This window comes from Sturnus vulgaris, chromosome 27 (assembly GCF_052056855.1).
Source record: "Sturnus vulgaris isolate bStuVul1 chromosome 27, bStuVul1.hap1, whole genome shotgun sequence".
NCBI lineage: Eukaryota > Metazoa > Chordata > Aves > Passeriformes > Sturnidae > Sturnus > Sturnus vulgaris.
The window spans coordinates 3,794,991-3,809,233 of record NC_142269.1 but is presented as its reverse complement, the minus strand read 5'-3'; the positions used below and the strand labels follow the sequence as shown (position 1 = coordinate 3,809,233).

The following is a 14,243-nucleotide window of genomic DNA, read 5'->3' as shown; positions in this document are numbered from 1 at the left end:
TGGGACGGTGGAGGACTCGCCACTTCCGGTGCGCCCGTCTCCATAGCAACGGCGCGGCGCGGCCTGGGCGCCTCCGAGCCCGGACCGGGGGTCGTTGAGCCCCCCCAAAGTGAGGGAATCTGAGCCCCAAACCCGGGGAAACGGTCCCGGTGAGCCCCCCCGGCCTTTCCGGGGGTCTCTGAGCCCCAAACCCGTGGTACCCGGTCTGGCTGAGCTGCCGTGACTCGATCTCGGGGGTGTCTAAGAGCCCCCCTTCCAGTGGGGCCTGGTCCCAGTGAGCTCCCCAGCCTCCATCCCGGGGGTCTCTGAGACCCCCAAACCGGAGCTCCTGATCCCACTAATCCTCCAGTTCCAGTTCTATAATCCCCTTGGATACAGAGCTCCTCTACCCCACTGCGAGGTTCCAGCACTGACCCCCATCCCAGCAATCCTTTCCCTATTGACATCCTCAACCCACAGGTTTTTCACCCTCTTTTCCCACAGACCCTTTCCCTTCCAGCATCCTCCTCAAACCCTTTCCCAAGGAGGGGCCATGGACCCCCAGGCCACCCCTGCCATGGCTGAGCTCATCCTTTGTGGGGGTGAGTGAGACACTTGGGGGGGCTCCTCCCGGTCAGGGTGGGGACAGGGGGGCTGCACCCCTGGCCTGGACCCTCACTCTGAATTCCCACAGCTCCTGAGGAGCCATCCCCAGGAGTGACCCTCAGTAACAGCCTCATCATGACCCGGATCAGGTGAGGATCCCACAGAGGCCGGGCTGGCAGGGAGGGGGCTCAGGGCACCCCCAAAAACCCCTCCCTGTGTTCTTTTAGATCCACGGGGCCATTGCCCACCTCCAGCATCCGCTTGGATCGGGAGAACATCTCCTCCATCGGGAAACTGCAGAGGCTGGGAGACATCCACAGCCTCTACCTGCAGCAGGTACGGAGCTGTGTGGGACCAGCCCTGCTCCTGGGGGGGCACAGACACCCCAAATTCTGCTCCTGGGGGGGCACAGACACCCCCAATTCTGCTCCTGGGGGGGCACAGACACCCCAAATTCTGCTCCTGGGGGGCACAGACACCCCAAATTCTGCTCCTGGGGGGGGCACAGACACCCCCAGTTCTGCTCCTGGGGGGCACAGACACCCCAAATTCTGCTCCTGGGGGGGCACAGACACCCCCAATTCTGCTCCTGTTTTCCCTCCCCAATATCCAGAAGGGAACAGTTTCCCCTCATCCTGGAGGGTTTTATCCCAGTGACCCCCCCCCAGACCCACCCTGGAGGTCTCTGAGCCCCCTCCCTGTTCCCTCCCATCCAATGCCAACCCCACTGGGAATTCCAGTGTTTCCAAACCCACATGGGGATACTCAGGGTCCTGAATTTTGGGGTCTACCCACCCCATTCCCTCTCCACAATCTCCTGTGGCACATCGTGTTGCCCCCAGGATTTGTTGGAGCAATCCCAGAGCGTTCCCAAAATGCGATTTTTGTACACAGTAGGTAAAAACACCTTCGGTTTTGGATTTTTTTCCTCTATTTTATTTTCCAGAACCGAATTGAGAAGATGGAAAATTTGGAGTCTTTTCCCAACCTGAGGTACAGCAGCTCCTGCTCCCAAGGATTTATTTCCACCTTTGGCTGGGGAAGGGAGTCAAATTCCAGCCTTTGGGACCTCCTCAACACCCCTGTGCTCTCCAGGTTCCTCTGCCTGGCTGGGAATCGCATCCAGAAGGTGGAAAACCTTCAGGCCCTGCCCCACCTGCGTGCCCTGGACCTGTCCCACAACCTGATCCAGGTGCTGGACACAGGTGGGAAGCAGGAACAGATCCAGGGGATCTGCCAGGATTTATGGAATTCACACCCCCTGCTCTCCCTGCCTCAGTTTCCCTGGGCGTAGGGGTGAAATGAGTTGCCTCAGGAGTGAGGGGAGAGCTGTGGGACTTTGAGGGGAGCAGGAATTTTGGCTGGAGGGGCTCAGCTCCCAGCTCAGCCCCTCTGTGATTTTATCCCGGCAGAGGAGCTGCCCCGCAGCCTCCAGATCCTCGACCTGACAGGGAACGAGTGCACCCAGCACGATGGATACAGGTGGGTCAGGACAGGCAGGAGAGGGAGAACAAACCCCCCAAAAAACTGGGAGAAGCCTCGGGATGACTTTATTGTGGCCTTTTAGTGCCTCCAAGAGAGCTGGGAAAGGGATTTTGAGCCAGGGATGGAGCGACAGGACAAGGGGGAATGGATTCACATTGCCAGAGGGGATTTTGGGGAAGGAGTTCCTGGCTGGGAGGGGATGGAATTGAATTCCCAGAGAAGCTGTGGCTGGATCCCTGGAAGTGTACCAGGACAGTTTGGAGCACGCTGGGATAATGGAATGTGTCCCTGGATGGAGCTGGTGGGGATTCCTTCCCACCCAAACCATTCCACGAAATATCAAAGACAACTTGGTCTACCAACCCCAAGGATTGAATCCCTGCTCTGCAAACCCCAGGGATTGAATCCCTGCTCTCCAAACACCAGGGATTTGAATTCCTGCTCTCCAAACCCCAAGGATGTGAATCCCTGCTCTTCAAACACCAGGGATGTGAATCCCTGCTCTGCAAACCTCAGGGATGTGAATCCCTGCTCTCCAAACCCCAAGGATGTGAATCCCTGCTCTTCAAACACCAGGGATGTGAATCCCTGCTCTGCAAACCTCAGGGATGTGAATCCCTGCTCTCCAAACCCCAAGGATGTGAATCCCTGTTCTCCAAACCTCAGGGATGTGAATCCCTGCCCTCCACTCAGCCAGGTTCTGATGGGCTAAAGGAGGATGGGACAGCCACTCCCAACCCCACAGCTACAGAAAATTTGGCTTTTCCTTCATTTTTTCCACAGGGATCTGGTGCTGGCAGCCCTGCCCAACCTCCTGCAGCTGGATTTCCAGCCCATCCAAGAACACAAAGCCGAGGAAGAGGCGGGAGGAGGCTCCTGCAGCAGCAGCAGCAGCGAGGAGGAGGAGGAGGATGAGGAGCTGCACCCTGAGCAGACGACTCCCTTCACTTTTGACAGAGGTGCCAGGATGGGGACAGGACACGCAGCACTCTCGGTCTCAGTGCTGGCAGTGCCACATCTCCCGGAATTCCTGTCCCTTCCCTGGCAGATTTCCTCCTGGAGCTGCGCCGGGAGCTGACGGGGCGGGCGCGGAGGAGGAGGACGAAGATCCTGGACGAGCACCGGGCCCGGCTGCAGGAGCTGTGGGAGCGCCGGGCGATGCTGCTGGAGCTGGCAGAGGACGGAGCCGGCGACAGCGACAGAGACACACCCGAATGGTGTCAGCTCCGCCCCCGAGGAGGGACACAGCCCCCGAGGGCACAGCTGTCACCTCTGGTGGCATCCAGCGGGTCCCAGAGAGCTCCTGGCACCATCCAGCCCTCAGGCAAAGCTCTGGAGAAGGAGACTGGTGCCAAAGGAGCAGGGAATGGGAAGTTATCCCAAATATCCCGCAGCAGCAGCAAGGAATAAAATCTTTATTCCCACCCCAGTCCAGCTGGATGCCACCCTACAGCCATCCTGAGGGGCTGGAAATGGGGGAAAGCACACACAGGGCTGTGGGCAGGGATCCCAGTCCCATCCCATATCCCTGTCCTTCCCTTTGCATCTCATTCCAGGCCGTGGCCACCTCTCAGTGTTTCCCCCAGAGTAAATTGAGGGCTGGGACCCATGGAGGGAGTCAGGAAGAGTCATAGTCAGACTCTGGGAATATTTTGTGATTCCTTATCCATGAAAAACGCCGTGGGGGAAGGCCAGCCCACCCACCTGTGTGGGGTTTAGGTGTAAAATTTCATCTCAGCCTCCACGCAGTCGAAGAAGAGGTCGGCCAGCTCCTCCGGGCAGGGGGTGACAGAGCCCTGCAGCAGCTCCCTCATCCCCTGCAGGCCCTGCTTCTCCAGCTCCTGCAGCGTCTCCAGCAGCTTCTGACCCCGCTCCTGCCGGGATCAGAGAGCTCAGCGAGTCTGGTCCAATCCAGAGCGGGATCAGAGAGCTCAGGGTTTGATCCTGTTGTAGGGTGGGAAAGGGTGTGCGGGGTCTGTGCGGTTTGTGGGGTCTGCAAAGTCTCTGGGGTCTGTGGGATCCTGTAGGGTCTCTGAGGTCTGCAAAGTCTATGGGGTCTGCAGGGTCTCTGGGGTCTCTGAGATCTGTGGGGTCTGCAGGGTCTCTGGGGTCTGCGGGGTCTCTGAGGTCTGTGGGGTCTGCAGGGTCTCTAGGGTCAGTGGGGTCTGTGGGATCTCTGAGGTCTGCAAAGTCTGTGGGGTCTGCAAGGTCTCTGGGGTCAGTGGGGTCTGCAAAGTCTGTGGGGTCTGCAAGGTCTCGGGTCAGTGGGGTCTGTGGGATCTCTGTGGTCTCTGGGGTCAGTGAGGTCAGTGGGATCTCTGCGGTCTGTGGGGTCAGTGGGATCTCTGGGGTCTCTGGGGTCAGTGGGGTCTGTAGGATCTCTGGGGTCTCTGGGGTCAGTGGGATCTCTGGGATCTCTGGGGTCTGCGGTACCCGGTCCTGCTCCATGAGCTCCAGCGCCGCCTGGTGCCGGCGGTACAGCTCGTGCCGCCGATCCACGGAGCTCTGGAACCTCGGGATCTGCTTGGCAGGATCCTGCAGGAAGCTCGGGGATCTCACCTGCGGCACCGGCTTGATGCCAGCCACGAACACGAAAGGCTTGAAGACAGACCTGGAGAACAAGGCGGGATGAGAGAGCAGAATTGCTGGGAATGCCGCATCCCTGTCCCCGCCGTGGGGCTCACCTGGAGGGGTCGGGGGTGGCGGTGAAGAAGTGGACGCAGGGCAGGGCGGGGTCGCGGGGCAGCACGGACACCATGCTGCCGGCCGTGCGGAACCCCTCCGAGTCCACACAGATCCCGCTGTCCTTGTCCCGCAGGATGGACATCAGCGTCTCTGCTGTGATGTCACCTGGAGGGACAGGCAGAGCCACCTCAGCACTGCCGGCTCGGCCCCGGGCACTGGGGATGCACTGGGGCCAGGTGTGGGTGGCCATCGCCATCCCTGTCCCCTGGAACTGAGGAAGTGCCAGCACAGGAGCAGCCCTTGGGGAGCCATGGGTGGCCCTCCCTGTCCCCATCCCTGCGCTGTCCCCATCCCTGTTCTTACCTGAGTGCTGCCACAAGAGCTCCTTGCCGGCGTGCAAGCAGCCCTTGGGGAGCCATTGATGGATATCCCTGTCCCTGTCCCTGTCCCCGTCCTATCCCCTTTCTTGTCTCTATCCTCTTCCCATCCCTGTCCCCATCCCTGTCCCCATCCCTATTCCTATCCCCATCTGTCCTTGTCCTGTCCCCATCCCTCTCCCTGTGCTATCCCCCTCCCTGCCCCGTCCTGTTCCCATTCCCATCCCTGTTCCAGTCCTGTCCCCATCCCCATTCCTGTCCCCATCCCTGTCCTGTCCTCATCCCCATTCCTGTTCCAGTTCTGTCCCCATCCCCATGCCTGTCGCCACCCTGTCCCCACCCTGTCCCCACCTGCGTGCTGCCGCAGCAGCTCCTTCCCAGCTTGGAACCTCGCCTTGGCAGCCTCCATGCGCGGGGGCTGCTTCTCCAGGGAGAAAACCTGAGCGAAGCTGAATTCTCCATCCCCGCTCCACCAGCCCTGGCTCCGCGCCCGCTCCCGCAGCCCCGCGTGCTCGGCCGTGATGTCGCTGCCGATGCTCAGCTGGTTGGAGATGTTGCGGCTGCCCTCTGCTCCAGCCGGGGCGGACGGGTCACTCGGGGCACTCCGGGACTCCCCGTGCTCCCAGTCCGCCCAGTCCCCGCTCACCGCGGATCCGCTGGGCCGCCCAGTAGCGCCCGGCGGTCTCCAGGACCCAGGCCTCGGTGCGGTCGGCCAGCAGGAAGGTGTTGTGGTACACGAAGGGCACCGGTTCCTCCTTGCAGCTCCCGCCTTGGCCGTGGCGCTCCAGCAGAGCCGTGATCACCTCCAGGGCCTCCCGGGCGGAGCTGCCCCGCTCCAAACCCAGCCTGCACCGGCAGCGCCCGTCAGACAGCGCCGGGGGGCTGCGACAGCGGGTGCTGTCCTCACTGTCCTCAACAGTCTCACTGTCACCATCGTCACTGTCCTCATCATCCTCACCATCTTCACCATCCTCACTGTCACCATCTTTACCATCCTCACTGTCACCATCCTCACCGCCCTCACCATCCTCACCATCCTCATCATTCTCACCATCCTCACTGTCACTATCCTCACCACCCTCACCATCCTCACCATCCTCATCATTCTCACCATCCTCACTGTCACTATCCTCACCACCCTCACTGTCCTCAGCATCTTCAAAATCCTCAGCGCTTCACCATCCTCATTGCCACCATCCTCACCATCCTCACTCTCACCATCCTCACTCTCACCATCCTCACCATCCTCACCAAACTCACTGTCACAACCCTCACCATCCTCACCATCCTCACCATCCTCACTCTCACCATCCTCACCATCCTCACTCTCACCATCCTCACCATCCTCACCAAACTCACTGTCACAACCCTCACCATCCTCACCATCCTCACCATCCTCACCTCACCAGGTCCATGCCCAGCAGCGCCTCGTCCTCGCCCGTGGGCTCGCGGGTCCACACGCCCTCGTTGCCCACGCAGACGCCGCAGTCGTTGGCGCCCATCTCGGCACCCCAGAGCCAGGCGGGGCGGCTCAGCACCACGGCGTGGGTGTGCTCTACCTGCTCGATCTCCAGGTACGTGCACTGCGGGGACACGGGGGTGACACAGGGGTGACACCTGGCACGCTCAGTGCTCTGTCCCCTGCAGCCACCCTGGCACGCAGATGTGATCTGAGGGGGACACGGGGGTGACAACTGGCAGGTTCAGTGCTCTCTGTCTCTGCAGTCACCCTGGCTCAGGTAGGGCTCTAGGGGGACACGGGGGTGACACCTGGCACACTCAGTGCTCTGTCCCCTGCAGCCACCTGAACCCAGGGAGTCACACAGCAGGGGGACACACACGGGTGACCTGACACCTGATGCACTGACCCCTACAGCCACTTTGCCCCCAGCACGGTCTCACCTGGACTTTGTCCCCAGGCCGGTGGGTGGCAGCGGGGACATAGACGATCTCCTGCACCTCGTCTCGGGGACGATCGGCGTTCTTGGCGAAGATGACGGCGGGGGTCGCCGTGTGCGGTGGCAATGCCACGAAGCAGTCACAGGACGAGGGCACAGGAGCCTGCCCCGCCATCCTAAACTGGGTCAGGGCGGGCACCGAGGGCGATGTCAATCCCCTGTCCCTGCCCTGGATGTGTCCCCAGGGTCCCTTTGGGGCTGAGCAGGGGGAATTCGGAGGGGAAGCTGGGGGGGTGAAGAGGTGTCTGGAGCTGGGGGGCACCAGGGACCCCGTCGGGGCTGGAGGCACCGAGGGCGATGTCAACCCCTTGTCCCTGTCCTGGAAGTGTCCCCGTCCCAGCTGTGTCCCCAGGGTCGCTCTGGGGCTGGGCATGGTGGGGCTGTGAGATGAAGTGGTCCCTGAAATTTGGGGGACATCAGGGGTGAGTTAAGGGGTACCCCCACCCCGGGACCCCGCAGCTCCGCACTCACCGGAGCCACCCCCCCGGCAACCGGGACCCCTCCAGCACCGCCCGCGGACGGGACCCCCTCCCTCACAGCTCCGGTTCCCAGGACCTGCGGGGTCCTGCCGTGCCCACGGACCTGCCGCTGCTTCCGCACCGCCACCGCCGCTGCCCGGGCCCGCCCCGGCCCGCCCTGTCCAGCCCCGGCCCGCCCTGTCCAGCCCCGGCCCGCCCTGTCCAGCCCCGGCCGTGCGACGGCGGCGCCCGGTGGCCGGAGGCCGCACTACGGCAGCGGCGGGGACCGACACCGGCACTGACACCGGCACCGACACCGGCACCGACACCGACACCGACACCGACACCGGCACCGACACCGGCACTGACACCGACACCGACACCGACACCGACACCGACACCGACACCGGCACTGACACCGACACCGTCACCGACACCGACACCGGCACCGACACCGACACCGACACCGACACCGGCACTGACACCGACACCAGCACCGACGTGGGTCAAGGACGTTCCCAAAAGACTCCGGGAACGAGGATCCCAATTTTCCTCCCGTGGGGCAGGGGACCCGAGTGTGTGCTGGGGGAATCCTGTGGGTCAGAGCCCCGCGTGGGCATCACCCCCGTGGGCACCCCCGCACCAGCATGGGCAGCACGGGCGTGGGTGTCACCGGCATAGGTGTCACCGGCGTGGGTGGCACCGGCGTGGGTGGCACCGGCGTGGGTGTCACTGGCGTGGGTGGCACCCCCGTGGGCGCCCCCGCATCCCCGTGGGCAGCACCGGCGTGGGCAGCGCCCCGCCCGGCCCGCGGTATGTGGACGGACCTGCCGGGCAGCGCCCTGCCCGCGGGGGGACCCTGAGCTCCCGACCGGCCCGGGGGGGTGCAGGATGTGACCCTCGTGGGGGGCTCGGCTGGTCCCCACCCGTGTCACCCCCATAGCCAGCAGCCCTCGGTGTGCCTGTCCTGGGAAGTCTTGGAGAGCCCAGGCCAGGGCTGGACCCCTGAACCATGGTGGGGATAATTTGGGGTCGGGATTCCGGACCCCTGGGTCCCTTGGTGGGTATGATTTGGGGTCGGGATGCCAGACCCAGAGTCTTTTGGGCAGGACTGATTTGGGGTCAGGATTCCGGACCCCTGGGTCCCTTGGTGGGGATAATTTGGGGTCGAGTTGCCGAACCCCAGAGTCCTTTTACAGTGAAAATTTGGGGTCAGGGTGCCGGACCCCCTCAGAGTCATTTGTCAGGGAATATTTGGGGTCAGGGAATATTTGGGGTCAGGGGTGCCGGACCCCCGAGTCTTTCGGCAGCGATGGAGCCGGAGAGCCGGAGCGTGGAAAACACGCGGCGTTTATTCCAGTACAAAACCCAAAACCCCACAGCCCCGCAGCCTCTTCACAGCACAAACGCTCCCCTCGCCGGGCTGGGGGCACCCCTTGGGCCACCCCCTCTCCATCCTCCCCCCCTCCCCGCAGCCACCCCGGCCGGGCCGGTCCCTCCCTGCCCCGGGGGAGGTGGCCCGGGGGTGGGTGGGGGACGCGGCGGTTCGGGGCGCGGGGCCGGGATCCCCACGCCGCAGCAGGCTGGACTGGTTTCCCGGCCTCCGTCCCTCCCCACCCGGTTTTACAGCCTTCATTGCCCCATCGCGGCAGGCAGAGCCCCGGGGGTGCGGGGGCTGAGCGCACCTGAGGGGGGGGCTGAGCGCACCTGGGGGAGGGGGGGGGAGGCTGAGCGCACCTGGGAGCCCCCCCCCGGCTCTGAGCCAGGCGGGGACAGCTCGCTGAGGCTGAACCCCGAATTCAGGAGCCCCAGAGCTGCCCTTCCCTCCCCAAGCCACCCGTGGGGTGCCCCTGGTGCAGCCCCCCCCCCCCCCCCCCCCCCCCCAATCTGCGGCTGCAGCAAGGGGTCCCCAAAAGGCCGGAGCCCCCCCACTCCAGATGCTGCTGGAGCCGGGCTCGGACGCTAAAATCCCATTGATGCGACATTTTGGGACACTGGGGAGGGTCCTGAGCCCCCCTGGGGTCCCGTCGGGAGGTGAAATCCCATTCGGGGGACACCGAGGGGGAATTTTGTGCTGGAAAAGGCAAATGCTGGAATCGGGGACGTCCTTCGAGAGCTGCGCACAGCCCAGGTCACCCGAGTCCTGCGGAGGGGACAGTGGTGGCCGTGCTGGGGTTGGGGACACGTCCTCGCAGACCCCCCCCAGCGAGACTTCACCTCGTGCTGGGGGGTCCCAGCCCCACGGCTCGTCCCTGCCCCACGGCGTGGGGGGGCTGCTGCCAGCCCCTGACGCACCCGTGGGGACAAGGGACAGGGATGGGGACAGGGATGGGACCCTTGGAGGGGTCCTACCCCCTCTCCCCCCCCCCCATCCGCACAGCCCACGGCCACAGCTTCGGCCTGGGATATCCACTCTGCCCGAGCGGCAAAGCCTGGCTTCACCTTGATAAAATAATAATAATTAATATTAATAATTAATAATAATAATAATTAATAATAATAATAATAATAAAACACTCAAAACCGAAGGCCTCGGGGCGCCCTTCGGGCACGGACCCCAACTCGACTTCACCTCTACCCCTTCCCCCCTGACCTCGGGGTGCTCCGAGCCCGGGCAGCCCCTGACGCGGCCCCCCCAGAACCCCCAGGATGGGACCATGGGGGGCGGGGGGTCAGCCCCCCTCTCCCCAAATCTTCTCCCCCCTCCCCAGATTCCCAACTGGTTTGAACTGGTGTTGGCTGGGGGGCAGCGCCGGGGAGGGACCCCCCCCCATCCCGGGTGCCTTGAGCAGCCAGTGAACCCCACCCCACCCCAAAACCCCCCCCTCCCCAGGTCCCGGCTTTAGCGCCTCCTTCTGTGTCCGAGGGGTTCTGCCAAAATCGGGGTGTAAGACCCCAAAAGATCTAAAAAACCGAGAATCACGGACCCCCAACCCAGGGGTGCGGGACAGATACGGGGTGCCCTGGGGACAAGGGGAGGAAAACTACGGGGTCCCTGATGGGGGGGGGGGGGAGAAGCCCCCCGGGGTGTCCCCGGGGGGGAAGGGACAGCTATGGGGTCCCCGGGGGGACGGGCAGCATGCACGGGGGTGGGGGCCAGGCAGAATTCCCTGGAATTTACAGGATCCCGGGGAGGGACGGCTACGGGGCCACAGGAGGGGACAGGCAGCATGCACAGAGGGGACACGGAGTCCCTGAGGGGACAGTGGGGATGGCTGCTGTCCCCAAAAAGGGACAAGGAGGGGGGGGGGGTGGGGGGTACAGACAGCCCGCCCCGGGGGCGTGGGGGATGCCCCGCAGGGAGTGGGGCGGTGCCCGGGGGGGCGGGCGGGGGTCTCGGGGCTGCGGGCGGGCAGCGAGCCCGTGCCAGGCCGGTGGAATGCGGCCGTCCCGGCTCTCCCGGGCCCGCGGCCGCCCCGGTGCTTCCCGCCCGGGGCCGCGGTGGTGGGTGTGGGAAAGCTGCAGGTGTGCGCTTGGGCAACCACCCGCTCGCCCGCCGCTCGCCATCCGCGGCCCCCGCAGCCCCCCCGAGCTCCCCACGGCTCACATTCAAGCAGGACTTTTTTTTTTTGTTTGTTTGTTTCCGCCTTTTCCCCTCGTTTTAGCCACGATTTAGGCCAAAAGTGGGTTTCACATCCTCGAGCCCCGCAAGCAAAAGCGGGGCTCCAAGGGGTGGGGGACCCCCGCCAGCTCAGCATCCCCCCTGGGGTAGGGGGATGTCGCCAGCCCCCGAACCCCCGCGTGCCGCCCGTGGGGTCACTGTGCCAAAACCTCGTGGGTGGCGAGAGAACGGGGCTGGCACGGGGTGGGGGCTGAGCCCGGGGTGCCACAGTTTGGAGGGGATTGTGGGGAGAGGGCCCGGGGGGCTGCGGCCGCCCTCCCCGAGCGAAAGCCTCCCCGGGTTTCTCCTCTCCTGCCTCCCTTTCTCCTTCTCCTTCCTCCCCTTTGGGCTGGACGTGCCCGGGCAGCTCCTGCTCCTTCGGCTCCCATTGATGTTCCTCCCAAACAGCCCCGCCGCCTGCCAGCAGCCTCCCGAAAAAAAAAAAAAAAAAAAGATTTGGGAAGCTGGGGGAGGATGGGGGGGGGGGAGGAAAAAAAAAAAAAAAAAAAAAAAAAAAGGGGAGGGAGAACCGGGGCGGGAGAGCGGGAGCGGGACAAGTGAAACCGCCGCGGGGCAGCTCCGGCTGCGGCGCTCCCCAACGCCACGCCGGGGGACGGGGCCGTGCCACCAAACCCTGTCCCCGGCCTCGCCACCGCTCCCAGCACAAGGTGCCAGCCCTGCGCCCACCACCCCCGCCCTAAATCCCTTCGGAGACCGGCCCCGAAAGGTTCCCCCCACCCGCCCCACCTCCATCCTTGTCCCCCCCGGGGCTCAGCAGCTCAGTTTGTGGGGGCGGCCGTGCCCCCCTCCGACTCCCTCTTGCCTCCCTTAGCGGCCGACGCGTCCCCGGCTCCTTTGCCCTCGGGTTCGGCCCCGTCCTTGCCCCCGTCGTGAGTCTTCATGTGCTTGCCCAGGTGGTCGCTGCGCATGAAGACGCGGCCGCAGACGGGGCAGGAGAATTTCTTGGCGCCCGTGTGGGTCTGGAGGTGCCGCTGGAGCTCGTCGGAGCGGGTGAAGCGCTTGCCGCAGAAGAGCCAGTTGCACACGAAGGGCCGGTCGCCGCTGTGCCAGCGCAGGTGGGCTTTCAGGTGGGAGGTTTTGGCGTACGCCTTCCCGCAGCCGGGAATGTGGCAGTTGTGCAGGTGCTTGCGCTTCACCCCCTCGGGGCACGGACCCCCCCTCTCGGCCTCCTGGCAATTGGGGCAGCGGCACGCAGCTTGCCCCCCGCCTCTGGGCACGGCTCGTCGAGCCCCTTTCGGTCGCCCCCCGCCCTCCCCATCCGGCCCCCGAGGCTCCGGGGGCCCCTCCAGAGCCTTCACCCCCTCGGCTGCCAGGAGATGCTGAGCCGGTGGGGGCAGCAGGTGGGCGGGGGGCGCGCAGAGCTGGTGCTCGCCCCCTCCGTACCCACCCAGGCCCGCGGGCAGCCCGGGGTGCGCGGGGGGCACCTGCAGCCCCCCACCCTGCCCGGGGGGCAGCTCCATCCAGCTGGCTCCAGCGTGGAGGTCCCACCAATTGACACCTCCGCCCTCCTCGCCGGGGGCTCCGGGGTGTGGAGGTCGAAACCAAGGCTCGTAAGGATGCGCCATGTCCGGGGCGGCCGGCAGCAGCTTGGCGTAAGCTCCGGGAGCGGCGGGGCCGTCGGGGGGCAGCTCTAACCTCGGGGGGCCATGGGGCTCGTAGGCACCGGGGGCGGCGAAAGCGGCGTCGTCGGGCCCCGGTAGCGGCAGCTCGGGCGGGGGCAGCGGCGAGGCGAAGTCGGGGGCCCCCGGCGCGGCCGGGCCGTGGGGCTGGAAGGGCTGGAGCGGCTGCAGGTCCAGGTGGTTCGGGGAAGCGCGGGGCGCGTCCGAGGGCTGGGATCCCAGGGAGCCGCAGACCGCCGTCAGCATTGCGGGGCGGCGGCGCGCACAGACCTGCGGGGCCAAGCGGGGCGGGCGGGGAGTGGGGGGGGAGAAGAGCTGTGAGAAGAAGGGGAGGGGGAGGCACAGCTCTGTACCCCTCCCCCCCGTTCCTGCAGCGCTCGGCACCCGCGGTTGGGGGTCGCTGAGCCCCCCCCCCCCCCCCATCAAGGTGCTCTGCGACACCGCTGTGACACCGGGATGGTGGCACCAGTTTGGGGGGGCACCCTTTACACCCGTCCCGCCCTCTGTGCCAACCTCTGGTGCCCGTGGGTCACGTCTGCAGAGCGAAGGGGTCGGTGCCTAATTCCAAAATCCAAACCAAACTCCAGACTTTGTCATCTCCCTGGCTGTGTCCCCCAACACGGCCCACGTCCCCAAGGGGACGTAAGGGGCATCTCCAAGCCCATGGCCCAACCATGGCGGGACACGGCACCCACGGGGGGACACGGCACCCACGGGGGGGACACGGCACCCACGGGGGGGACACGGCACCCACGAGGCCAACCTGTCTCTCCCGCATCCCACGGGCTGGAAAACCATCACCCCCCTCCGTTCCCGCCCCAAGCTCCCGTCTGGGAACCCTCAGGCTGTTTTGGTTCTTTTTTTGGGGAGGGGGCTGCACCCCCGAGCTGGTTGGCAGCGGGATGAGGCAGCGGAGCCGCGGGCCGAGCCCCCGGCAGCGCTTTGAAGTCGGGCTCGGGGCTGGCTCCCCCCGCGCCCCCGGGGCACCCCCGGAGCACCCACGGTACCCCCAGACCCCCGGGGCAGCCGCAGCCTCCCGGTAGGGCGGCCGTGACTCAGCGGGAGCTGTGCAAACCCCACTGGGGACGGGCCCCACCCCGGTGTCGAAATCCACCTGTCGCCACCGGCTCCCGCCCCCCGACTTCCCACCGGAGCCGCGGTGAGGGGCGGCCGAGACCCCCGCCCCTCCCTCGAATCCCCCTCTCACGGTCCCCTCTCGTCACCGTCTCCTTCTCCCGGCCACCCTCACAGCGCTCCCCCCGCGCCCCCAGCCCGCGTGGGACAGGGACAGACCCTTAGGGACACATTTGGGGGGGGGGGTGCTGAAAGATTTGGGGTGGGGGATGCCCTGAGCAGAGGGGATGGACCCCCAGAGCCCCCCAAAGCCCGACACTGATTCCAGGGCAGGGAGAGGGTCCCCACCACGCTCGAGTCCCCTCAACTGTGTGGGGACA

The 14,243-nt window shown here is 65.3% G+C and overlaps 3 protein-coding genes across 7 annotated transcripts; 1 reads left to right on the top strand and 2 right to left on the bottom strand.

The window, feature by feature from the left end:
* The first annotated feature begins 22 nt into the window (after positions 1 to 22).
* LRRC46 (leucine rich repeat containing 46) lies at positions 23 to 3,494 on the top strand. 2 transcript variants are annotated; one of them, XM_088179430.1, is made up of 9 exons: positions 23 to 149; positions 484 to 581; positions 674 to 734; positions 813 to 921; positions 1,532 to 1,578; positions 1,681 to 1,790; positions 1,998 to 2,067; positions 2,854 to 3,029; positions 3,119 to 3,494. In XM_088179430.1, the coding sequence occupies exons 2-9, from the start codon at positions 533 to 535 to the stop codon at positions 3,478 to 3,480; spliced, it is 984 nt and encodes a 327-aa protein (XP_088035556.1). In that variant the 5' UTR covers positions 23 to 149; positions 484 to 532; the 3' UTR covers positions 3,481 to 3,494. The 2 variants fall into 2 exon arrangements, with proteins under 2 accessions (XP_088035556.1, XP_088035557.1); XM_088179431.1 differs by lacking the exon at positions 23 to 149 and having other exon boundaries at positions 158 to 581.
* SCRN2 (secernin 2) lies at positions 2,114 to 7,711 on the bottom strand. Of its 4 annotated transcripts, none has more exons than XM_088179427.1 (9): positions 7,673 to 7,711; positions 7,035 to 7,211; positions 6,534 to 6,715; positions 5,779 to 5,978; positions 5,484 to 5,699; positions 4,755 to 4,920; positions 4,504 to 4,681; positions 3,775 to 3,944; positions 2,114 to 3,402 (listed from the first exon to the last, which is right to left on the bottom strand). In XM_088179427.1, exons 2-8 carry the CDS (start codon positions 7,203 to 7,205, stop codon positions 3,786 to 3,788), a joined length of 1,272 nt encoding a protein of 423 aa, XP_088035553.1. In that variant the 5' UTR covers positions 7,206 to 7,211; positions 7,673 to 7,711; the 3' UTR covers positions 2,114 to 3,402; positions 3,775 to 3,785. The 4 variants fall into 4 exon arrangements, with proteins under 4 accessions (XP_088035553.1, XP_088035555.1, XP_088035552.1 ...); XM_088179429.1 differs by having other exon boundaries at positions 7,035 to 7,206; positions 7,673 to 7,709; XM_088179426.1 differs by lacking the exon at positions 7,673 to 7,711 and having other exon boundaries at positions 2,114 to 3,415; positions 7,035 to 7,582.
* Positions 7,712 to 11,928: 4,217 nt separating this feature from the next.
* SP6 (Sp6 transcription factor) lies at positions 11,929 to 13,035 on the bottom strand. Its single transcript, XM_014892251.2, has one exon. It carries the CDS (start codon positions 13,033 to 13,035, stop codon positions 11,929 to 11,931), a length of 1,107 nt encoding a protein of 368 aa, XP_014747737.2.
* Positions 13,036 to 14,243: the final 1,208 nt, after the last annotated feature.